Raw genomic sequence first — 26,356 nt, forward strand, 5'->3', positions numbered from 1 at the left:
AAGCCTTTCATTTTCATACTGAGAGAAGGAAACCTGGAGGCATTGATTCAAGCTGTTGGTAACACACAGCTCTGATAATAAGAGATTGTACGAGCTGCTCTTTGGGCTATAAGAATGTATTTTACATTTTAACTCAGAGTAGCTGCATCTGTCTGCAACAAAGCAGAACCCTTTCAACTCTTTCAGTGCCAGCCTGTGTTTGCACTTTGGTTTCTAATACACACATTTGTATTCTCTAACTTGGGTCACCGGGGTCATCCCATGTTGTAATGAGATATTTCACTCCTGAGGAATAGCAAACATACTCTGTTTTCAAATGCCATGCAGTTCATTCAGAACAGCAAATGCTATCCCTGTTCACTGTAGTACAAAAAGACTGTTAAGAAAATAATTTCAGCTTACTATTATTTCACCCTGCTGAAATCCTAATGTGTGTTTTGCATCAGCTTTGTTGAAACCTATGTCATTGCTTTTCATTCTGCAGCTCAGTTCTTTAAGATATATTTACTAGTGGTAATAAATCATCATAGCATCTTAACTCACAACAATGAAGCAGAACTTTAAATAGACTTATCGATATGTGGGAGGTAGGATATTTTTTGTGAGTCCATAAAGATTTCATTTCAAAACAAGATATCCACATTTGCTCTTGTAGTCTGTTATTAGCTGCCTAAAGAGTTTTGCTTGTCAACGGTAATCCTTCTGAAGTCAGATTTATATGTACTAAAATGTTTGTTGCTACATTTTTCACAGCATACAAACAACATAAAGACCCAGAAATGAATGTGATTCAATAGCTAAGTGCATGCTTATTTTGACACATATATACATGTTTTCAGTGTGTTTGCAAACTGTGTTTTATGATTAGGGCTGCACAATATGGTAAAAACATCATCATTTTCACTGAAAAACATCTGCAGAAAGTTTGTAGGCCACTGCGTCTCCAGAACTACAATATATCCTAATAATGCTGTTTTGTCACACATTTTACCTTCAATCAAAATTTTGCAGCTTCAGCAATTTGCATATTTTTAGGCCTATTTAGTATGTAATATAGTTATGTATTTCATATGATCTATAATGAATGCTGTGTGACTGTGGTATATGGGGCTCTGATGAAAATGGTTATAGTGCTGTCACAAAGTGCTTATGTTGTATAAGCACCACTTCATTAAAGTGTTGGCAAATTCTGTTTTAAAAACACACACACACACGCTTTTTAAAGATTGATACATGCATAGAACCACTTAGATGAAACTTAGCAAATGCCACTTCCCTTCTAGACATCTTTAAATATCATCAAACAGTTTATTTAATATAGTCTGATTCCCTATACAGCCAACAGACTGCAGAACACTGGCTAAACACAAACATGGCCTGACATGCACATTTATACACATACAATAACAGCAAAAAAGAATCAAATCCAATCAAACGGAAGACCTTAGAGTGAACACAACAGTGACTTAAGTTGCCCTTTTTATTATATAGTGAGTTGATAACATGAAATGCTAATTAGACTTAGTAACACTGCCCAATTTATGTTATGTATCTTTATGTTACCCTTAAAGACAAATTATATCAGTAACATAGTGTGTCTTCTTTGTGTAGGTTTCCAGCTAAGTGCAACTTAACAGCCTGTTTAGGCCCGTATACGCCCAGTTAACTAATTCAAAAGCTGCATTCAAACGGAGACACCACCATCCCAAACCCCTACCCCTTCTGCGCCCACAGCCCCTTCTCACAGCTCTGTCAGATTTTCACATGTCTTCCACCCCTGGTGTACATTTCAGCCGTGAAATCTAATGCCTAGATAATCTATCTCCTCTATTCTGTGTGACTCCAGACCATACAGGTCAGCTCCAAAGTAGTGACAAAAAAACAACATGCCCATCACTCATATCAAAGAGTGGATGTCTTTTAGTCTTTAAGCATCATCTGTGGCAACCTCATTAATACTCATATGGTGTTTAAGACCAACAGCACCTCACAGATAGTGCGAATGTAAGACATAAAGGATGTGCCACTACACTTCCAGCCTACTACAGCAGTGCCTTTGAGAAAAGTGAGTGGCCGGCAGTGTGTTGATGTGTTAAATATGAGGAAGTGTGAACAAAATGAGCAGTGTGGATTGTGCTATGACAAAGAAAAAAATACACTCTGCTACTGGCTTAGACAGCGTTCATCTCATACAGTGGAGATGCAGGGAAATGAGAGGCAAGTCAAAGCAACATAAATAAACACCTTATCTGTTCCTATGTTCTCTTGCCTTTGAAATGGTGGAAGGAGAAAGCGGGAGGAAAAGACAGGATAATGGAGTTGGTTTGTCTGCAGTTGGCCAGAGAGACAATATATTCTGGGAGTTGTCAGAGCTCACACACAGACAATGTTTTTTAGTTGCTTGTTTGTGAGCTTGTTGCGATGGCAGGTATAAACAATTCTGCTGTAATGAGGTAGAGTCATTTTTATCCATGGTAGTGGCACGGCTCTAGGGATGGCAGTGTCAGGTGGCCAGTCCACAGCTTTGGTCCTGACTGAAATATCTTACTAACTATTGGATGGCTTGAATTTTGTACAGATACTCATTCAATTCAATTCAATTTTATTTGTATAGCACCACATCATAACAGAAGTTGCCACCATGAGCAAGAACTTGGCTTCCAAAAACTTTCTCTAGGTGGGCAGTCGTCTGCCTCAACCGGTTGGGGTTTTATATATATATATATATATATATATATATAGAGAGAGAGAGAGAAAGAGAGAGAGGCAGAGTAATCACTGTGGTTGATTGGTCATCCTGTGCCACCATTAACTAAACATTTTAATTTGTCCAATACATTGGTTTATGTTAAAAACTTATAACTTCCCATCAGCCTCAGATGTACTTTGTGTTTTTTGCTAATTATCAAATGCCAGCATGCTAAGATGCTAAACTAACGTGGGGAACTCTTAGTCTGAACTCTTGTTTCTCTACATTACCTACATTGTTTTTTTTTAACTCAGTGTTGAATGTTTAAGAGTAGTTAGTGCATGCGATGCAATTGTCTTACCCTTTATTCCCTTCTTGTTTCCTGTCTGCCTTTTCACTCCTATCTATCCAAAAGAAGTGCACAAAAAATAATCCTAAAAAAAGTATGATTTTTAGATCCATATTAGCACAGTGTCGGCCTTTTTGGACCTTGTTAGCAAAGCATAATTGAAGGTAGTTATGTTGGCCATGAGGATGCATTGGGGAATATACTTTAAGCATAAAAACCAATTTCCTCATTGAAACCTGATTAGAATAATACTCACACACTATAATGTGGATGAACCAATTCAACCTATGGGAGGGACTATATGGTAATCATTGATATAATTTCTCATTTGAGTGATATTCAGTGGTGGTCGACCAAGATCATTAAGAATCCAGGAGTAATGAGTGATTCCTTTTGCTTGCTTTCTGAATATTCCAAAAGGTCAAACATAAAAAAGTCACCTTTCAGCTCATATTAGATCGTTCTAATATTCTTTTGTCTGATGTGACATTTTAATGGATTTAGTTGGGGGGGGGGGAGATATGTTGGTGACTGTAGCAGTGACTCGTCCATTAAAATCATGCGTTCTCAGAAGTTGAAGGATCTGATTAACGAAATGTGTTTTCTCCCTAAGAATATAAGTCAGGGCGTTAAGCAGAGAGGGATGCAAAGACAGAGAAATATATTTGTTAAAACATCTTTCTCACAATGTTGTTGGTGTATGACTGTAATTATGTAAAAGATTATCTAGTGCAGAAGCATTTAGGTGTGTTTGTACATTGTTTTCTGTTTTGTATGGTTTACTGATAACAGAGATGAAGCCTTGCATCTTCTGTTTTTACAGTTTATGTCATTGCCTGCACACACACACACACACACACACACACACACACACACACACACACACACACACACACACACACACAATAACACAGAGTCTGCAAGCCAGATGCTTGGTTTCATTTTTAACCAATCAACCTGTGCTCAGTCTCCTTCAGTTTGGCACAACATTATAGAAAGTTGCACTGGTCTGCGCTCATGTGTGAAAGAGAGGAGGTGTGAGAGTATTCTTTGAATATTCATTGTTTTTAAATTTGAACAAGATTATTACAAAGACCCAACAAAAGTGAGTCATTAGGACTGTAGACATAGTCCAAAAAAAGAACATTTACATTTCTTGCCAACTGCTCTCAAGGCCTAAAGCAGTGTTTAACTTAATCGCTTAGAGTTTTCTCTGGATTTAGATATGTGAAAACAAAAATATTAATAATTTATTGCTTGTAAAAGTTAGAGAAAACCTCATTTGAGTCGATTTTTGTAATGAAAATAAAAACATGGTGCTGACAATGTTTGCATGGGCCTTAAAGGATGTGCATTAAGTGTATAAAGCACAAAGAAGTGTTTAAGTTGCTTAGTCACTCACATCATCCCCGCCCATGTCTGTGTGCAGCTTACAGCATCAAAGACTGTTTGAGTCTGGCTGCTGCATCATCCCCAGTCCAAAGCTGGGTTTGTAAGACAGAGCTGGAACATCTGCTGAACAACAACAGTTTTGCTGGAGAGATTTTGTCAACCAGCAGTATTTGAAGGGAAAGATCTTTAAAAATCACATGTTTTATTAGCACTCTCATCAGATTGTCTCTTCAGTTCTGATTGGGTCCATTTATTAACAGGTTCTGTTAAGTGACCTTAACCTAGTTGTAAGCTGTGCTCAACAAGTCCTACCTGATACTTTTGTGGTGGAACCTTTTGCTTAGTCAACAGTTATGTTCAGGTCAGAGAGCTACATGTTGTCTGGTCCTAGTTTGGTATTTAGGTGGCTTGTCTTTGCAGAGTTGGTAAAACCGTGTGAACAGCTGATGCTAAAGGTAGTTCTTATTACATTTCCACTGGTAGCTATAGACTGGGTATTAGGTTTTCCATCTCCTGTCTGCTTATAGTGTACCAAAGAAAACATTTGTGTGGATTTCGGGGAATAGGGAACATGGGCTGTAGTTGTTCAGCCTGCCCATTACAGAAATGACTGTCAAAGTACCAGACATTCCAACAATGGCAGACATTCGAAAAGACAGTTTCACTCAGCCTGTTTGCCCAGAATTGCCAAACCTGTTCACAGAACATGGAGAGTGGACTGCTTTTACAGTATATAGTTGTAGTCCTCTGACAACTCAAAGCGCATTACACTACATGTCACATTCAACCATTCACACCCTGATGGCAGAGGCTGCAATGCAAGGTGCCAACTGCTCATCAGAAAGAGCAACTAACGCTCATACACACACACACACACACACACACACACACACACACACACACACACACACCGATGGCACAGCCTTTGGGAGCAATTTGGAGTTCAGTATCTTGCCCAAGGACACTTCCACATGCGCGCTGGAGGGAGCCGCAATCTTCCGATTAATGGACGACCCGCTCTCCGTCTCCATCTCCATATCCTCAGCTTTTGGTTACTCAAATGGTGGCAATATACTATAACTGCAGTCTATTTACTATTTGTCTATATGATAAGACTGGTTGGTGGTTGTTTTACTAAAGAGAGAATGCAGACAGTATAACTGCCAGCATTTGTTATCCAGTGATGTTAAAGACAACAGTGACGACTGGACTGCATTTTCTAAACTGAAACTGAGGTATTAAAACTGGAAAAAAGCTTCCAATCAACTGCCAGAATGAAAGGCTAAATATAGCAAGAGACAGAAAACTTCAATGTCTGTAAAAACAACTTTGTCAGGTTTAGTGGCTGCTTGTTGAAGACCACCTATGAAATTAGTGTCTGTCAGTGTTTGTGTGTGTGAGGACTGTGTGTCGGTTGTGACAAGGCTGCAGAGGGCAGAGAGCAGTGTGTAATTTCCAGCTGCAGCTGAGACAAAGGCCACAATGTGAACGATTGACACACGTTTTGAGTACTGTGGCATGGCTTCACCCTTGGTCTGAGTTTCTAGTTAAAAAGCAGTGATAAAACAAAGACACGTTGCTCAGTATTATTTCACAATTATTTATTTCATTATTTGATTAATTTTGTTCTCAGTGGAAAGAGAGTAAGCATGCAGCACCGTCTCCTTTTTATTTTATCTCATGATAACCAAGAGGTCAGCACCTGATTTCTCCTAACATCAAATAATTAAATCCTCAAGGGTTTTTTTTGGTGTGTTCGATGTAGATGTTATTAAAAATCATAAGACCATCTGCTCTCGTTGAAGTTCTCAACTCACTTATCATAATTATTTTTTCTCTTCTGGTGTGTTTTGACATTTGGCAACTGATTCAGAGTTGCGTGTTTTCCCTTTCACTAAAGAAGAAATATGATGGGAGAAGGCTTTGCCCAGTGCTTTCCTCAAATTAATGATGTTGTTCCCTGAGGCAGTATTGATGAAGACTGGTGGAGATTTGACAACCTGACTTTTGTAAGATATGTTTTTGTGCCCTGGTCTATAATATAAATAGTTCAGTAAGCGTCTGACATTTGATCTGGTTGCCTCTATCTCTTTACATCGTTTCTGCTCGGTTTTTAAGTGTCTGCCTCACAGACTCACAGAAATGGCAACAACACATCTCCTGCACGGTAAACTGTACTGCTGTGTTTACACAGGAACAGAGCAAATATTCTTTCTATCTGTGTGCTACAGATGCAATCATTTCATAGCCATTTAAACAGAGAACAATTTAATTAGATAAAACACAGTCATTAAATTAGATTTCTAATTTCAGAGAACACTTTGTATACACAGACAATAAATCACTGATGACCAGTGAAAGTGAGGAAAAGGCCAAGAGGATGCATTGGATTCAGTTTCTACAAAAACATAAATCAAATTCTAGAGCATTTATTGATGGACTGTCTTAATGTCCAGTGATGTTATTGTCTTCCTTTAAGTTTTGTACCACCATTTCAAACAGGATTTTTTCACATTAGAACCTTTTCACCAGACATTTTGACATGGTTGCCACAGTTTTGGAAAGTACTCGAAGTGCCTGGATTTGATAAAAAAAACCAAGACCCTGAATAGGGCTTAGATATACTGAGCAATAAAGAGGTCTTTAAAAGTGCTTGGATTTAGCCTACCAGAATCTCTGAATTTGATGTGATGGGTTAGACTGGTGTATGTGAACATCTACGTGATTGGCCCTTCATTTTAAAAAGATCTGTCCTTGAAAGTTGCCTGAAATGTCCAATAACAGTAATAAGTGCCCCAGTAAGTCATGACGAATGCATGATAGACCTTTTTTCATGGCAGCCATTTTGACATGAAATAGTTGGAACCTTAATTACTGTCATTGGTAACATTTGTGTTTACCATGCTATTTTATGTCAAAATGGCTGCTTTGAATACGGTGTATACCAGGAAGATGAGGTAGCTAAACTGAAGAATTCATTTTGTTATTTACACCTGGGCTTTTCCTTCATGAATAAAGCCCTACCAATTCATATCTTTAAACGTCTGACTAGATGGTACTCAGTGGAATGGAGCTATGGAATAAAAGCACTTTTCAGTGGTAAATTATTTCAGAATTAAGGGCCAATAATTTACGTAGATGTTCACAAATTGCAGTCTAACTTAATTAGAAACTTAAGGTCAGGCACCATCTGGGAATCCTTATATTTAATGAGGATGAAACTTTGCCAGATTGATATAGCTCCATTCCAGTGAGCATCACTAGCAACATCATGCATGGTATACTGCACATTGACAGCAAAAGTAAATATTCTTAATTGTATATTATTCAAATGAGTCAGTCTGAAACAGGCCTACACAGTGACCACGGTGTTGCATGCATCCTTTTACAAGTTCTTGTGAACCGCTCCCACCGCTGTGCCCGCTTTGGCCAGTAAGAGTGAAAAGTGAGTCATCTCTTTTGTGCCTGTCCACTGTTTTCAAAATAGACTCTGAAAATCCATTCATAATTTTCTCAGATTTCCTGCGAACAAACAAACAAACAAACAACCAGATGCACTGAGGTAAAAATATAGATTAATGCCTGTCACACTCTGCTGGCGGAGGTAAAGAGGCTGCAGCAATCACTGCGGCGCTGATGGAGGATAAGTAGACTAGACAACTGATGAAACAATGACTGTCTTTTGTTTGCAGTATCACTCTCTACAGTGCAATATAAAAACTGTAAGATATAGAGCTTAAGCTGCATCAATCTGATGTATGGCTAGTTCCAATATCACACTAATCTGGATGATGTTGGCTGGGAAACAATGACTCACTGTTTAGAACATAGTTAAATAGCGGATTCAGAGTGGAGTTGCCTGCTTATGTACTTACTAATGCTGTTATGTAATAGTTGTAGTAGGTGTGAGAGTAAATGTAGGTTTTTTCTTTATTGTCATTGCACTGATAATTAAAAGTCAGAGTGTGGAGTTTGCTTTCAACAGACAGGAACATTGCACACAAACATCCTATTAACAGATATAGAATATTGAGGCATTATAGCATGTTAACTCCATCTTCCATTTATGTAAAAATGTCATCTCAAATGGAAAAACCTGCAAATTAAAAATGGTTACAAAACACAACTATGGTCCACCGAGAGTTGCGGCGTGGTAATTGCTCGATAGTTTCTGGATTGTATTTCTAGAAAGCGCCGACTGTGGGTTTCCGCAGTATCTAGTATCAGTATCGAGGTGCATCAACAAAGAACAGGAAGCCCAAAATCAAAAAGCTAAACCACCAAATAAAAACAGAGCTGACCTACATAATGTGTCCTGGCCAGCACAGATGTTCCAGATTTGAATAATGAGAGAGCCTGTGCAGCAGGAAAATCTTTTTTTCCCAAAATGCAAAGCACGCTACCAGAAACTAGTTTCCACCTCGAAACTGTTGGCAGCAGGTGACTGGTTGTAGGTAATTAGGACTTAAGCCAGTATCACCAGATTTACAATGTTTCTACAGCATTCATTAAGAAGTAGCACCACTATAATCCGCTGTATTGCTTTATTGATCACTATTGAGTCCTGTCACTCAAACAGCAGGCAGCCTATTGTTTTTGCTCCATTCATTTGCTGCAGTAAGCTAATGCCAAGATCCTCTTGATACTAACTCAACTTGAGTGTTTTTCCCCAATAAAAATAGACGTTTAAGTGTTACATGAAGGAGGAGGTAAGCTTTTATTGTGAAACAGAAATAGGAAATGGTTGCAATGCTGGAGGTTTTCTAGTTTCTAGTTTCAAGTTCATCATCTGTATGAACATAGTGAGTTTGTACTTTTTTGACTCGTGTGTCTCCGTATAGAAGAAGACTATACTGATCCAAGCTATGTACCTTGTCTTTCATCCATTTATGTCCTTTTCCTGATAGACATTTGCTTTTCTACTGTATACTTCCTGAATGACCCTTGAGTAACTTTGCTGCAAACTTCTATTCTAAGAAACTTGGCCCTTTTAAAGACAGAGGGTGTCACAGGCCCCTGGACAGATGTACCATTATGTACGTATCCTTCACTGCGTCTATCTACATCGGCCTATACAGACAGGAGATGGTAGAGAAAAAAGGACAAGAAATAAGGAAAGAGCGGTGACAAGAAAGACGTGAGTAGGGAAAGTGAAGGAAGATCTAGAGAAGAGAGAAATGAAAAAGAGACAGTGGAAAAAGAAAATAAGACGTGGAGGAAGAGGGACAGACACAAAAAACAAACCAGGAGTATCATTGTCACGTCAAGGCAGTCAACTGGACAGGAATTGATGATGCAATAACAGGATGTCATCATGTCGCTGGCTTTAAGTGCTGCACGGAGACGTCGGACAACTTCTATTTACATATTGAGAGCCCCCCCCAACCTTCTCTTGACATTTCACCCCCTTTCCTCTTTTTATGTATCATCTCCCCGTTTCTCTCTCTCTCTCTCTCTCTCTCTCTCTCTCTCTCTCTCTCTCTCTCTCTCTCTCACTCTCACTCAGCCAGTTAATTGGTGCTCATGCATTAATGAATGCAGATCGATTGAGGCCTGACACGTTGCGCAGCCCTATTATCATGCTTTTATATTTATGGATGGTAATTGTAAGGGTGTAGTTGACAGCGTGTGTGTGTGTGTGTGTGTGTGTGTGTGTGTGTGTGTGTGTGTGTGTGTGTGTGTGTGTGTAATCGTGGGAGGGGGTGGCAGACATACTTTACAGGTGCCTGCGTGTGTGTCTTTGTGTGTGTGGTGAACATCATCCTTCCAAAAGCCAGTGTCACAGCTTTATTAGAGCCATACATCACTGGCACACACCACACACTGACCCAGTGCGGCCCTGTGTGTGTGTGTGTGTGTGTGTGTGTGTGTGTGTGTGTGTGTGTGAGAGAGAGAGAGAGAGAGAGAGAGACAGAGAGAGATTGAAGTCCTTTTCAGACGCTGTTTTCTCTAGATAATCTGCCAATTTTACATTTTGACATCATGTTTGAAACTGTTTCCTACAATGTGGCAGTGCAGTTTATTTGCAATATGTTTTATCTGTTCCATTGTTTGTATTTATTTTTATTGATGGGGGGTCTTTTTATTCTACCTTCTTCTATTAGAAATCAGAGGCACTCAAGAGGGTAGTGATTTAAAAAAGCCTTTAATATCTCATGGCTATGTACTCATAGTAACAGTACACCTACACGTTTCAGCCATTCAGGCCTTCATCTTGGCAAATACAAAATGGTTGCCTTTGGGCTGTGTCTTATACCTTTTGGCAAGATTAGCGTAGACAGGGAAAGTCCCATGGCAGACCATGTTCAGCACAGAAAAGCACACATCAAAAATCCCACACAACGGCAGGATACAACAGCAAAACGTTGTCTTGAAAAGTGCAATATAAATAAAATTCATTATTATTATTATTATTGTTAAAAGCAATTCTGACAATTTTCTACATGGCGTAGGTATGAATAAAAGCTGTCAATAAAAACACACGTAATATTATGGATTGTTATTAGGAGATACAAAGTTCTAAATGCTGCATTGTAATCACAGCAGTTATTCTAAAAGCAGCAGATTGGACTCTAAAGAATGAACTTCACCTGCTCCGTGCACCAAATAGGAACAAGGCAGCTTACAGGATGCTCAAAAATCACATGAGCTGATCTGTCTGTCCCATCATGTTTTAACAGAGTTAACGTGGCACTTCTTCACACAGCCAGACAGCCGTTACTTTAACTGACAGATGAGCCCAGCAGTGTTACAGATTCCAGGTCTGCCTGGGGCTCAAATGAGCGAGACAACAAGGGGACTTGTTTAAATAATTGACAGAAAGAAAGTGAGATTATGTGTTTGTGTGTGTTTTGTGTTTACGGAGTGAAAAAGAATCAGTGGGTTTGGGGAGAAGGGGGGGAAGCTCTGTAAGTGTGAGTTCCACATGAGTGACTAGGCTGAATGGTTGGGTAGGTGAGAGGCTGGATTTTGTCTGCATGATATGTGTGTGTGTGTGTGTGTGTGTGTGTGTGTGTGTGTGTGTGTGTGTGTGTGTGTGTGTGTGTGTAGGGTAACAGAGTGATGTAGTGATGCTGGCTTTTCTTTGTCTGCCATCTCTGTCTCTGTTTGGAAGCATTACATGCACACTGGACAGGAACCATGTCTCCCCCTCCCACACCCCCACCATCCCTGTCTCCCTCTTCTGTCTGCCTTTCTCTCCCTCTTGTTTAATCCCCCATCCTCTCTCTTTTCACTGACTCTCCTTTATCTATCTATCTATCCATGCTAGTGTTCTTTCTGTTTCCCCCGTCTCTTCTCCCTTCCTTTCATGTCTTTTTCATATTATCTGGAGGTTAATGAGGCTAATGTGAAGCCTTTGGTTGCACCTCTCCACATACAATGTTCTTTTTAGCCCAAGTGTCCGTCATCTGTAATTTAAGAATATCAGGCTCTGATTGACATTTTGGGCAGGGGAGGACGTGCTTGGTATTTTTAGACTGGCCTCCTTTTAAGTCTTTCTGCTTGGTTTGTTGCAATAAAGTGGTAAATGTCATTTGTTTTAAGGATTTGTTTGCCTCCAAAACATATCAGAAACCCACCCCCTCATCTCTTATCACTTGCTATAATGTCCCAAAAAGCCTCCATAAAAGGGGCGTGTCATTTGTTTTAATTGTGTGCGTGCTTCCTTCGCTCACCTCTGGAGTATAATCTGTAGTCAGTTATTGATGATGACTGCACAGCAGGATGAGATCCAAATCTCATGTTTCTACGTTTGAGTTAAAGTGATTTATGCTCATCTTCTTCAGTGATTGAAGAGTCTCGTAAACAGTGTAATGTTTGTAATTCATCAAGATATGTCCTAATGAAGAAGCGTTTTTACTGTACTAATTACATCAAACCCGATGCAGTCTGCTGGTGTAAACCAGACGCTGGTGGTATTGCTGGTCTAAAGGTGGGTTCAAACTACAGAAGTTTTGGGTCGATTTACCTCAGATTTCCTCCTCTTGATAATCAGAGGGGAGATCTGGTCCGGGACCTTGGTCAGTACTGATGTTTGGCCCATATTATGTGATAATAAGAGTGGTTTACAGCAAACCTCCAGAACTCCCCAATAAATGTCAAAGATTTTACGAATTACGAGTTAAAATTCCGAATGATTATGTCCAAACTCGGGCTGCCCCTGACTAAAGATTTTAAGTTAAAGCCAATAATTAGTTGTTGTTGCATGTTTATGATATTAATTTAATTATTTAACATACTTGTTAAATGCTAACAGGAATAGCAGTAATGATTCTAAAAGTGTCAGAACAACCAGCAAGGAGACTGAACATTTAGTTCATCTATTTCAACACAGTGTAACATTTCAGTCTTGTTGTTCAAAACACAGATTAAATAACTTCACAAACAGACTTATCGATACGATGGATGATGGATGACGTTAAAAGTTACTTAGAAATGAACTTGCTACGAACACACTCTCCTGTACATGACCCTGCCTGAACCCGCTGTTTCTTCATCGTTCCTGGAATCAACTGGCCTCTGTTGGTCTCGGAGGCTGTGAACCTGGTTCATGCGCTCACCCGGCTCTGGTTCTGGTGCTTGTTCTCCTACGCCAGCCTCTATGCTAACAGTGTAAACGAACTTCCTCCTGTCCTTCAAGCTCCCAGTCTGGTTAGATACCTGCAACAATCCCTTGATACTTTCTTCCCGCTGACAACTTGCAGCTTCAGAAAGGAGTTTGACATTGATTTTGTATTTTTTAATGCAACTACCGATTAATATGAAATGGGTTATCTGAGACTTTCTAAGATTTTTTAGTGCCAGTCTGTACAGAAGTGAATGAGAGGTGTTACCAAGCAGCGGTAAACCATTCAGTCTTTGAGGGGAACGTTGGCTGGCATACTACTGTTGACAGATCTTAAAACCAACAGTTAAAATCTCACCTGCAGCTCTCACTGAAGAATAGACAACCCGTGGAGTGCACCACTCCCTCTGGCACAAAAATCTTAAACAAATGTCCTGTAGACTCAAATTTTGGTGTGCGTGCAAAGTTGAGATAAGACGTATCAGAAGTTTGTCCTTTTGTGTGTGATTTCAAAATCTGTCCAAACCTTTGGTCTGAGCCTGGCTTTAGTGGTATCATTATCATTATTATTGTCCAGGGAAATTACAGTTTATATGCAAAAATGTCAATATTGTGCATCCCTGCAAAACCCTTTATATAAATTATACATAAACGGCTTCATCAATTCGATTTAGCACACCTTCACGTTTTATGTAAAAGATATTCCTTCAGTCTGGTTTCTTAAACTTACTATAAAGCTACAAGTGTAGTTTGAAACTTTGAAAGTGACTTTGGCGACCTCCACGTCCACGAGTAGTAATCTATGTCACTGCTTTAAGGACTGTTGCCTGCTTGAGACTGCAGAGAGAGGACGAATATGGATGAGAAGAGGGAGTACCAAACTGTCAAACTGAAAAGTTTGAAGTTGAATAAACATGGGCAAGAAGGAGAGTTATTTTCCCCACAGCACAAGATGTGTTCAGCAGCAGCCAAGTTCAGGTCAGACAGCCAAAACAATGTTCTCTCATCTCAAATTGAGAGATACCTCCTCTGTCTCATATTAGTCTCAAATGGCTACTGTACATAAAGCACATACTGTAGATGAATATGCTGTATAATAATATATAAAATACAGTCCAACCTATTTTATTACTTCTGTCGGAGCCTTAACTAACTACATTTTCAACACTGTAAATGTAAATTTCGCCATGACCTGTGCTGTGTTTTTATCCTGATAATTTAAAAAAATTGTTTAAGTATGGTCTGAGTGTTTTCATCAAATTCACAGGCTGGACGTTCAGAGCAACACACACACACACACACACACACACACACACACACACACATTCACACACATACAGTCTGAGTCGCTGTGTTCAGTTTGCTATTAAGAGGAGTGCCTGCAAGAGAGCTCTTGACTCTGACAGGCTCTCCATCTGCAGCCACACACACACACACACACACACACACACACACACACACGCACACACGCACACACACATCCTCTCTCACTGTTTCCTGACCATCATGTTGAATGAGGTGGATAAGTGTATAATTATGGGATGTTTATGACTGTGTTCCATCAGTTAGTGACAGTTTTACAATTACTAACTTCCAGAGTGTGCAGAAACATTTTTGACGTATTTAGAGCTCAGGTGTGATTTTCTGTCAGATGATAAGAAAACCCTGCGTGCTGGGTAATAATGTAAAGAAACAAATGCATTGCTAGCAAACAGTTAGCGTCTCGTTGTCTGATATGAAAGGGTAAAAAAACTGCTCCGTCACTATGTGACGTTATTATAAATGGCTGGTATAAAGTCTGTGTATGTGTGGATGAAACTGAATCAGACCTCAATGTGGGAGACCGTCGTCGTTTTTCTGTTTCCAACTGCCAGTTAACATCGTATTATTTCTTTAACATGACCACGATTGTTCCCTAACCCAGTGGTTCCCAACCTGGGGGTCCGGACCCTCGCCAAAGCCATTAGCACTGAGCAGTCATTTTTAAAGTTTAGATTATTATTTAAGGTCTAAACTTTAAAGACCTGGAAAAGTCCTGGAAAAGTACACAGTTAAAGTTACAGAAGAATTCATTGAACAATGGATAAACACTTAATTTATCAAAAAAGAAGCCTTTTAAGTATTTATAATGGTTTAAAATAAAATAAAAAAACATATTACAGACAGAGGATTGTATAAAAAGTTCCAAGTAATATGAGGTATATATCAAGTTGCTAACATGCAGAGAGGACGAGGCGGTTTCCCAGAGCCAGCACTGCAGCTCCAGACAGCGACACTCACAACTCTCCTGCTACTACAGCTTTCATCACTACAGCAGCTAGAGCACTAGAGAGAGAGCTGAATGTCCGTGGACAAGTCAGTCAACATTACCTGGCACACAAATGCTCTGTTTGTTTCCCATTTACAAAGCCAGGGCTACAGAGGGGAAAGCTGGCGGACTGTGAGGAGCCATTCATCGCATTTGAAAAGAAGTGTAATGGATTATAATCGCATCACCTAGACTCACGTACCCCACCTTTAACTGGGGCTGCACGATATTGTAAAAACATCAGATATTTTGATTGTGATATGTTTCACAATTAGTGTGGGAAATACATTTTTCACTATAAAAACGTATAGCCGGGGCACCCTTTAGCACTACAGTACTTCATTATGATGCTGTTTTGTCACCTTTTTCAATAAATTGTAGCTTCTGCAGTTTGGATATTGTACTTGGCCGTATTGTGATTTAGATAATATTTGAATTAATTGTTGTCACATCATAAAACATTGATTTTTCACACAGACAGATTGTTGTTTACTGTACTATGTAGGACTTGTTGAATACAATATAGATATAGGTTTTGAGCATCTTCCTGTGTATAGCCTGTATGTGTACAACAGTCTGATGGGATTTGGGACACGTTTGAAACTACACATTGTAGCTGCCTTGGTTTATTCTTTCTCAGACATATTTGTCAGATCAGTGATCTCATAAATAGTTTGTGCATCTTCCCACTTTTAAACCATCTTTTATCATATTTAAAAATGAATTTAAATAGGAGCCTCAATTTACAAAGCAGGATGACATAACTGACTTAAAAATGGTTTGCATATTTCCCTGTGCTGATGCTGAACAGTCATCATGTAGTCAGAGTCTTACAACCACCCAGAGAAACGCAGTAGAACACACACCCTGCGTTCCCTCTCCTTATCAAGGTACAGGGAGTTTGCTCACAGGGAGGCCTGTAATCTCACAGGTTTTATAAAGTGTGATCCTGCATAAACAGACATTTCTCCAAAATTCACTTCAGTTTGTTTTAGCACTGCATCGGTGCCAGGGGTAGCATAAAACCATTTCTTAGTGAAACATACGGGGGAAACAAATCCAAGCGGTGCTTGGATTTCTGCTGCTGCTCGAAAAGCGAAGTGATGAAAGCCTGTCTGTGTGTACGTGTGTGTACGTGTGTGTGTGTGTGTCTGTGTGTGTCTTGTGTGTCTGTGTGTGTGTTGGCTGGCCTGGGAGGAGAGGGGACGCATCACTGACAGCTACTTCTCTTTGTAAGAAGATGTTATTCCCCATTGAAACATTTGTTGAGTCAGACACAGTGTGGGTCGGCTGTGTCTTTGTGTGTGTGGATGTCTCTCTAAGTCATTGTAAAATCTTTTCCATGTGGTAATTGAAAAAAAGCGAAGCATGATTTATCTATTGATAATGTGCTGACTGCGTAGCACAAAGCTGCTCCGTGCAAATCAAATATTCTGTTATATTATCACAACCACATGCATTTCTGCATAGATTTCCTAATGAAATCCTGTAAGGATGTTTAAAATGTTGCAGCTCAACTAGGAAGTTTAAAAATATGACTCCACATGAAAGCATCATCATGATATGGAGTATTTTGAGTGTGTGCTGAACCCAATGTCCCTACAGTCCCCTGCGTGTGTGGGCGAGTGTCTGTCAGTTTTCCTCTATATTTTCCCCTTTTCCTTTCTGTAAACTGTCTGTCCTCTTCTGGCCCATCCAGGTGAGCCTGATGCACAACGGCTGGCCGGTGATTTCGGCGTTTGCCGGTGACCAGGATGTGACGCGCGAGGCGGCCAGTAATGGTGTTTTGATCCAGATGGAGAAGGGAGACCGGGCCTACCTCAAACTGGAGAGAGGAAACCTAATGGGAGGATGGAAATACTCCACCTTCTCCGGCTTCCTGGTGTTCCCCATGTAGAGGAAGAGGAGGAGCAGGGGGTGGAAACGAAGGAGGAGCTGGTGGAAGATGGAAAGTGCGATGACGACGGGGGAAAAGGCAGACGGAGGAAGAAGAGGGGCACGGGAAAGAGAAAATGGCGCGAACGAGACGGAACAGAAGAAAAAGAAAGAAGAGGGACTGTGACAACAGACTCTGTTTGGGACGCTGCAGAAGGAGGAAGGAAGAGGAAGGATGAGAGATGTTAGAGAGATGTAAGAGCAAGACAGAACGATTATAGGAGGGTAAAATGAGACAGGATTTATGAAGCCAGTACATGAAAGTGTATGGCCAGCTTCTTCACTTCCCTTCCTCCTTTCATCCATCCTTTCATCCATCCTTTCCTCCCTCTGTTTTCTCTGGCTTGACTGCAGCTTTGGACAGCCAAAACTTTTTTTATTCTCTGCTGAAAGACGCAATTGATCATTTATATGTTCCAGAGTGTTCTAAAGCCCGAGTGTAACCCCCCCAACATTCATTCATTCAATCATTAATTCATCGATCGCTATCAACATAAGCTTTGAAGAATGTTTCTTGAAGAACTGCTCCCCACATCTCCCATTTACTGTGGCCATATTTGTGGGGTTTTTCATGCTTTCATGCATAAACTGCACTGATTTTGGATCAGCCTCTACCCCAGCGCCAAACTAGAATTTTTATAGGGGAAACACTAAACTCTGATCACAAAATCAGGAGCTCCAGACACATTTACATTCCCTGTAAAGCTGTGTTTTATAGTTATTATGATAATTATTGGCTTTTAAAAAACTTTGTTCTTGAAAGACACATCTGTTTCCCCCTCCTCTCCTACCAATTGCCCCCACTCTCTGTTACTTAATCCCGCTCTCTCCCCTGCATCCGTACCACAGTCATGTCCTATTCTTTGTCTTCAGATCAGATGACTTGATTTCTTACAGCATCAAACATGACTCTTAATCTAAGACAGTTAACTCTGGTGTCCTGCTGACGATCCCGATGCCTGAACTTTGGGTATCGTCCAATCCCGAGTACCGATCCGATACATGATAAAAATAAACGTCAGAATATATGTATAGATATACACAGATATATATGTAGGGCGGGTCATGACTTCACTGGGGAAATATTGGTGTGCAGGACATTGCTGATAAAGTAGCAGGGTACCATTTTGGGGCTAACAAATGACATGTTGGATCGGTGCTCAGACACCTTTTAGGCAGTGTAGGATACTGGTATCTGTATCAGAACAACTCTGACAGTAACTGAGCACAACAAATAACTTAAATGATATATTGCTGTAAAATGTCTCTGAGAAATTAAGTTTTTATACCACTAATTTACAAGAGCAAAGAAAGGTAATGTTAACTGTAAGAAAGGTAAAAAAGGTTAAATGTAGATGTAGTCAATACCTAACCATGACTCTGGTGATCTGCATCCACACAGTCACACAGACAGTACTGTTGTACCTTCAGTGTTCCTATCAGCCACACAAACATACCAGCCAGCCTCCATCCTCTTCCACCATCCTTTGTCCACAGCTTCACCCCCCCTCCGTCTGTTTCTCTCCCTCCACCACTGCTGCTGTTACCCCTCCATCTCCAGGATCCCCTCCTCTCTTCAACTATGCTGTTTACCCACAAGTGCAGATTTTTTCTCTCTCTTGCGTTTTCGTATACCTCTGTTCTCCCCCACTCACCTCTCTCTCATCCTTTCCTCAACGGTCCATCTCCCTCTCCTTCCTCATGTCTCTACTTTATCTGCTGCTGTACTCGTTTGCCTCCCAGCACAGATCCCTCCTTGCTTTTCTTCAATGTTGGACTTTGGACACTAAAACCAACTTACAACCACGGACTCTATTATATACATATATATACATACATATATATATGTATGTATATATATTTACACAGTATATATACAAATGGATATATAAATATATCGAAATTTAAGCCACCATTTCTATTCTACTGGTATTATGATGATAATAATGATAATACTAATACTGAAACCTGAATCTGGTTGATGACTATAATATCTGTATTTCCGTACTTCAGTGTTATATAAAAGAAAAAATATTCTAAGAGAAACTTACTAGTGATTGTGTGTGGAAATCTGAGGCTGCCGTTCTGCTCTTCTGATTAAAAACATGCTTCTTGTTTTTGTTTTGGGTCAAACCAAGTTGTGGCTAAAAAGCTGAGACTAGTACTTATATAAAAAACCTACAGCTAAAGAAGACTTTTATTTATCTATTATTATTATTTATTACTATTATTATTATTATTATTATTATCAATCAAATCAATTTATCTACTGTTTTCTTATATTTATTTGCTCTGATGAAATCAATAAAATTTTAATGGTACTTTTATTTTTCTTAAACCTACTTTAAGCCTGGCCTGGCACTTTATTTTGTTAAAGCTGGCATAACTTCTGAAAGCAAGCAGAAACACACACAGCCCCAGGTGTGTGGATGTAATGGTGGGTGGTGTCTCCTCCTTTCTCCATCTCTCTGTGGATCTTCTACTCTTCTACACTGTATCACGATATCTTTTTATTCCTCTTTTTGTAGTCCACTTTCCCTCAATCGATTGGGGTTGCTTCCTCTATCCCTCTGTCCTGTCCTCTGTCCCTCTAAACTTTCTCTCTCTTTCCTCCTTTTACATTAATTTATTTAATTTGGATACGCTTCCTCTCTCTCTCTCTCTCTCTCTCTCTCTCTCTCTCTCGCTCTCTCCACTCTGTTGGTTTTTAAGATTTTGTGGTTCGTTTCTCTCCAGACTCTAATGAGCTCCAGGGGGAAAATTAGAGCTGGAATAACAAGCAAACATCAACATCATCTCCCTCCTTCCTCCAAATCCCTCCTTCCTCTTGCTCCTCTTCCTTCTCCTCTGCTTCTTCCCCCGCTTCATCTGACTTAATTTCCTATCTTTGTCTTTCTTTCCCGCTGTCCTTCCTCTTTAACACACTGTCTTCTCTCCAGTTTCCCTCTGTTTTCCTTTTCGGACTCGCTGTCCTCTTCCCCTCCGCTCAGACTCGTCTCAGTGGCCCTTCCTTTCTTCTGCGTTCCCCTTTTCTTTAAGCTTTCCTCTTTCTTTTGTCACAGTGTTTTTTAAAAACTTCCATTTCCTTCTTAAATGCCAACTGGCACAAATATATGACGTTTTTACTCTTAATTACTTTGGATAAAACTGCAGTCGTGTTATTTTCCATGGGTAGCTTTAAATGCTCTTTCTCCCAGTCTCTCTCTTTGTGTGCTGTCTCTCTCTCTGTCACCATCTGTCTCTCTGACTTTCCCTCTATTTTTGGTCAAAAGGCAGCAAGTCCTCCAAACTCAAATACAAAATAGATTTGCTTAGGTTTTGGATACTAAAACTACTTGGTTAAGGAAGAGAGGGAGATCCAGCTTTGTTGTCTGTACAGTGAATATGAAGCTGCGTTTAGATTGCTAGCATAAAGACTGGAAACAGGAGGAAACAGCTAGCCCACCTCTGCCTCTAAAGTTCACTACTGCGTTGTGTTAAAGAAATTCTATTCTCAGTCAGAACGATCACAACAAATTCAACAAATTCCTGTGAATTCTGCACAATGTTGATTCTGCAAATTTGACCAATTGCAGTTTCCCGTGAGTTTCACCAATCATAGCAGCCCCTCGCACCGTACGTCAGCAAACTACTAGCAATTTTATTGTCACTGGAATAAGTTGCCTTTGATTTTCATTAAACTGTATAAAAATATGAAAAATATTATACAGCCCAACAGCTAGAAAGCCAGCTCTCCGTCTGTCTGCAGCCTTTTATTTCACTAATCTCTCATCAGTGACTAAAAGCCAGTCCCAGATTTACTCCTGTACAGCGGCCTCACTCTCCTTTTCTATTCTTAGCATCCTTCGTCATCCCCTTAGGTCTCCTCGCCTCTGCCATTAAATATGTCCATAGAAGCTGCTGAGCCCTGTTACACTGACTGCTCGATGGCACTGGTTCTGGCACAACCAGCATCACTCTCTGTCAGCATCCTTCTCCCCATCCCAGGCCTGAACACCTCCCCTCCCAAGGCCAAAAGGTCCAGTGCTGCCAGTGGAAACACCAACGCTCCCCCAGTGCTCTGCGCACCCAGTCCGGTGCTGTGTCTCAATTCCAATGCTTCTGCACTTCTATGTAGTACATGAAGCAAACTACGTACTCAATGCTAATTTCGGCATTGTAGTGTTGTGTCAAATCGAGCACGTCCGTTGTGCGCTCACCGGAAATGACAATCGTAACATTTTACCATGTCACCTTCTTCTATCACGATTTACAACCAGACAGAGCATGAGTGCCGATACTGGCAAATTTTTCACTGGATTTTCTTCACGATATTAATCAAAAATGGACCGACTTTTTATCACTTGTGTGTTTCATGTTTCATGCGAGGTGGAAATTACAGCATCTACGCTGACGTCGTTTATTCCTCCTACTCACAGAAAATGTTCCTGTATGTTCCAGTGGTCCCTCCCTCCCTTCCGCTACGTAGCGAAAAGGGCGACCACTGAGAGTGAGAAGTTCCACACTCAGCTTTTTTACCGTTGTGAGTGCACCATTAATTATGTACTCAAAAGTATTAGTGTAAGTATGGAAGTATGAGTATGAGACACAGCATGGGTGTCCAACCCGTCAGAAGGGTGTGAAAATTGCTTTATTCATCCAGTGTATTGTGTCATAGTGGAAGGAAGCCCATTAAGCATGTGGGAGCCTCAACAAAAAGACTTATAAGATGAAAGGTATTTGGTCCATGATGTAAGCCCACAGGAGCACAGAGCCCTCTTAAATGCACAACTATAAATATAGGAAAGCTAAAGAGCAATCATGTTTTATTTCATTCCAGTGAACATGTAACAATTTGACTGTAACCCTTGTGTCAGGAACATTGTACCAAATTACAGTAATCACTCCTCTCTCTACCGACTGGGAAGGGAAGAGACAGAGTCCACCTTCACCGCCAAATGATGATGAATGATTCCATTTAGAACCATGAATACGTAGGCCTACATTACACTCTTTGTTGGTGCTGTCAGGTGGAGTAAATCCCTGGAACCTTTTACCGATCATCTATGTCAGAGTCCTGCACCGGGTCGGGTACTCCACACAAAAACATATTAATATAAATGAATGGGTGCGGGTAAAAATGAACTAAATGCGGGCAGGCAGTGGGTGAGAACAAAATGATTATGTTTTTTGTGGAGAAATTAAAATGTGCAGACTATTTTCAACATATAAATCAGCTAAATATCAGGTCTAGTCAGCCACCACGTAGACATTGTCACTGAGGAAACCCCATTCAGAGGCAGCAGGGGGAAACGGGTTCTGCGCCAGTTGACAGAAACTTTTCCAAGAACACAACTTGGAAACCACAAGGACAGGACAAGGACATCAGATCATTTGAAACTGTGTGTGTTGATGGATTTAACGAACTGGCACGGGGCTTGATAGGCATCGGTGCTTAGCTGGCCGCAGCAGAGGCATTGTGAGTCGCAACATAGTTGGCGATAGATTCAGACTACGGTTAATTATGGTTTCTAAATGTTCCACTTCCGAATTGCACAAGTAAAATTATGATCCAGCCAATGGGCTGTGCTTGGGTCAAACCCATGTGGGTCCCAGTTGGGTCACTAATGGGAAATGAGAGCATGGAACCCATTTGGGTTGTTGAATATCCAGTCGGGCCCCACCTAACAGCCAGTGTAATCCTGCATGAAGTCCACATGGACAGTTGACATGGGGCCATTACGGCAGAATCCCATATAGGGCCCATTTCACAGCCCATCTTATACCCACATGGGCCCCACATGCAAATGTTGGTGGGGTGGGTCCGGATTTGACTTAATAATTGCGGGTAAAGGGTCTGTGCAGGACTCGGATCAATGTACATCACACCGGTTGTGAAAGACAGTGAGCTCTGATTGGTCAGTAAAAATATTGTAGTTTGATCTAATCTGACACAGTGACCATTTCAAAATCCCAAAATCTGATTTATCTTTTACGGATATATGTCAGTAGTTTCAAATACTGCTAAATACAGCACCACTACCTCCTTTATTCACAACGTCTCTTATCTTTAAAACGACTTTATCCAAAACCAAGGGCTGCATAAAGAGCGGGGGATGGTCGTGTTTGATAATGAAGCTATTTTTGTATTAATGCCAATATACTTTCTATTTTAGATTTCTGTTAACTCAATCGCCACTACAACAATGTGTGTGTGTGTGTGTGTGTGTGTGTGTGTGTGTGTGTAGTGGAATGCGTGTGTTTTTCTGTGTGTGTTCTTTCCCCTCACAGCAGCAGGTCTGTCCAGAGGCCTTGTCCTCCAGAAGTAATTTGATTGCGGCAGAGCGAGGGAGACATAATTGTCTGCAGCAGGTCACAGCATAACAAACAAAGTGTGTGTGTGTGTGTGTGTGTGTGTGTGTGTGTGCGCGTGTTTATGTGGTGTTTGGTCTCTCCTACGTCCTCCCCACTAGTGTCTGCTCCACTACAGTATTCTCCACTTTCTTCCTCCCCTCTCCTCTTCTCAATGTCAACAGAAAGCTGACAGTTGGGTCTGATGCAGCATTATATTTTCAGCTCTATGGAAATGTGCACACATTTATTTACAGTTGCCAAGAGCACACACACACACACACACACACACACACACACACACACACACACACACACACACTTCCTGCTGCCATACACACTTTTGCCCCTGTGCCCTCTCACTCCAGCCAGATGGGCATGAAGGCAGATAGACAGCCAACAAGAAAGTCCAATAGAGAGCGAGTCGGACTGACATCTAGACGGGGGAAAAAAGAGCAGACCAGCAGTTCTTCTGTCCATATGACGGATAACCTTCGACCTTTACCGAACTCACCCATTCCTCAGGTCACACGAGTGCAGACATCCATGCTTGCTTGGACTCCACCATTTTCAGTTCATCTGACACCGAGTCCCTAAAGCCCTCCCCTTCGTCTCACCCCTTGTCACTCAAACAACACTCGCAGTCACAAAGGCACAGGGACAGAAACACATAAATTCTTATTTGTTCGGCCTGGAAGTCAGAGTGAAAACCTCACAAGTTATGACAATTCTTGTATGTTCAAAAGCAAATATAGTGCATATTCAGAACACAGTAAATATAACCCAACCTCTAGGTGCATGCACGCAGTGTGATAGATGTTTAAATACTAAATTATTTGTGAATGTGAGGGAAGAGGTCTGTTTCATGTCAGAAAGCAAAGTGAAAATATCATGTAGTATGTATATAGATAGTGACACAGTACTGAAAAACTACGCATCCATTGTAGGCAGTTTTGGTTCTCTATTCTTGGGACTATAAAATTCACCAAAGGAAGTTTAAGATTTAAGAAATCAAAAGATGTTCTGCAAAATTCATGTGCCTCTATATCTCTCCTGTGTTAAATGTTGGATTGCCATATAATTCTTGCTCAGAAATGTGTATTTAAAAGTGTCTGCGGGAAGCCTGATTCATGATTTATTCAAAGCTGCTGCTGGAACTCTCAGTTTATTCTGTGCGCAAAAGTTTGGACATGCCATGTTTTGAAAGCGTGTGGATTGATAGTCTGTGAGCTCAGATGTTGAACAAACAGCGTTGACTGATGTAGCTGACTTGTAGTAAGTGTTGTATGTATGTAGGTTACAGCTCCCTCGCCCAGGGAGGATACTGTCACATAATGTAACGAGTTGTTCACACAGCTCTTCAGCTGCCACACAAACACTTTAATGTTTGAAACTCCTGATTATACACTTATATAGCGCCGATTTTTCACATATTCAGTTTTGTTTTCAGGAAATAATCCGGACTTCTGTGGCCTCATTACATGTATATAACCCAACTTTTAAATAGTTTCCACATGCACACTTCCTGGAGAAAGTCCAAATGCCAGTTTGGAGTCTGGGTGAAGGATAACTGGGTGACACCAACAACGTGGGTTTGTTTCGTCTCATACTACACTTATGGTGAAATATCTCGAATATAATCCAATCCTGACGTAACCGAGTAGTTTCAGTCGCCTCCTGTTATAAACCCTCCAGCCCACTCCAATATGTGTTCTCTCACTTGATGTCTGAGCGTCACCGTGCAGAATGACGGTTGTTTTCAGTTTCATCTGCCGAAAAGGGAAAGTTTCTTTGCTTAGTGCTCACTGTGCTTCAGGGGGCAATGCTTTCTTCTCTCAGCAGTGCCTGATCACATTCAACCAGTTAACCATTAACAGAGAGCGTTTCACACAAGCTCCTCTTGTCTAACCTTGAGGCCGCTGCCTATTTCAGTACTGTACATGCAGGATTTGTAACATCACAGGTAGTCTGGAAGCCAATCACGATCCAATATGCAACTAATACAAGTGTGATGCAGAAACGTGAAGCCTATTTATGTTTTCTGAAGAGGGAGGACATGTATGATTTTATCATTTTTAATGAGGTAGTTTTGTCGAAAAGTCATATCAGGCACAAATTATTATTCCAAGCAGTATTTTTATATCTTAAATTATGTCTGAGAGGATCTGAAACACAACTAGTTGCCTATTTAAAAAAAACATGGTTGTATGTGGTGGCAGAAGCTGCCATTTCAGCAATGGCACCTCACTTAAACCCACATGTAACAGTATAATGTTTAAAAAGCGGCAGGTAAAAATCTCACAGTATACCGAGTTTTTAAATCTGGAGTCCGCATTTTCCAGCACTGAAGCCCCACTAGTGATGCATTTTTCATCAACCAGCAATAGAGGCAATTTAAACCAAAAAGGGCCAGTCTGTCCTGAGAGTGATGGGTTAACTTGCCAACCACAAGCCCCAAAAGTCCGTATGTCACTCTTCACCTGTTCTACAGAATCACCGTGAGAGGACTTAAGGTTGATAACAAAGTGATTTTACCCCGCTGCTGCTGACCCCTCGCCCGGTCCAGGACACTAAACGTGCTAACTGCTACTAAACGTGTGTGTGTGTGTGTGTGTGTGTGTAGGGTTTCCAACTTCCACTACATAGAATGCAATACAGAACAACCGCAGTTGGATGCTTCTGTTGAAGTGGGTTTAGTTTTGTAATAGTAACACATGTTTGATTGTGTGAGGGACGTTTTAAACCTTACTACACCCAAATATCCATATTCCTCTGTGCTTATGAGTG

The 26,356-nt window shown here is 40.6% G+C and overlaps 1 protein-coding gene across 1 annotated transcript in view; it reads left to right on the forward strand.

The window, feature by feature from the left end:
* cbln1 (cerebellin 1 precursor) overlaps positions 1 to 24,690 on the forward strand; it is a 29,710-nt gene extending 5,020 nt beyond the window's left edge. The window contains exon 3 of the mRNA XM_051381089.1: positions 17,004 to 24,690. Within this exon, the coding sequence (XP_051237049.1) occupies positions 17,004 to 17,201 (198 nt within the window). The 3' untranslated portion in view covers positions 17,202 to 24,690. The remainder of the gene's footprint in view (positions 1 to 17,003) is intronic.
* The last annotated feature ends 1,666 nt before the right edge of the window (positions 24,691 to 26,356 follow it).

This window comes from Dicentrarchus labrax, unplaced genomic scaffold, assembly GCF_905237075.1.
Source record: "Dicentrarchus labrax unplaced genomic scaffold, dlabrax2021, whole genome shotgun sequence".
Taxonomy (NCBI): domain Eukaryota; kingdom Metazoa; phylum Chordata; class Actinopteri; family Moronidae; genus Dicentrarchus; species Dicentrarchus labrax.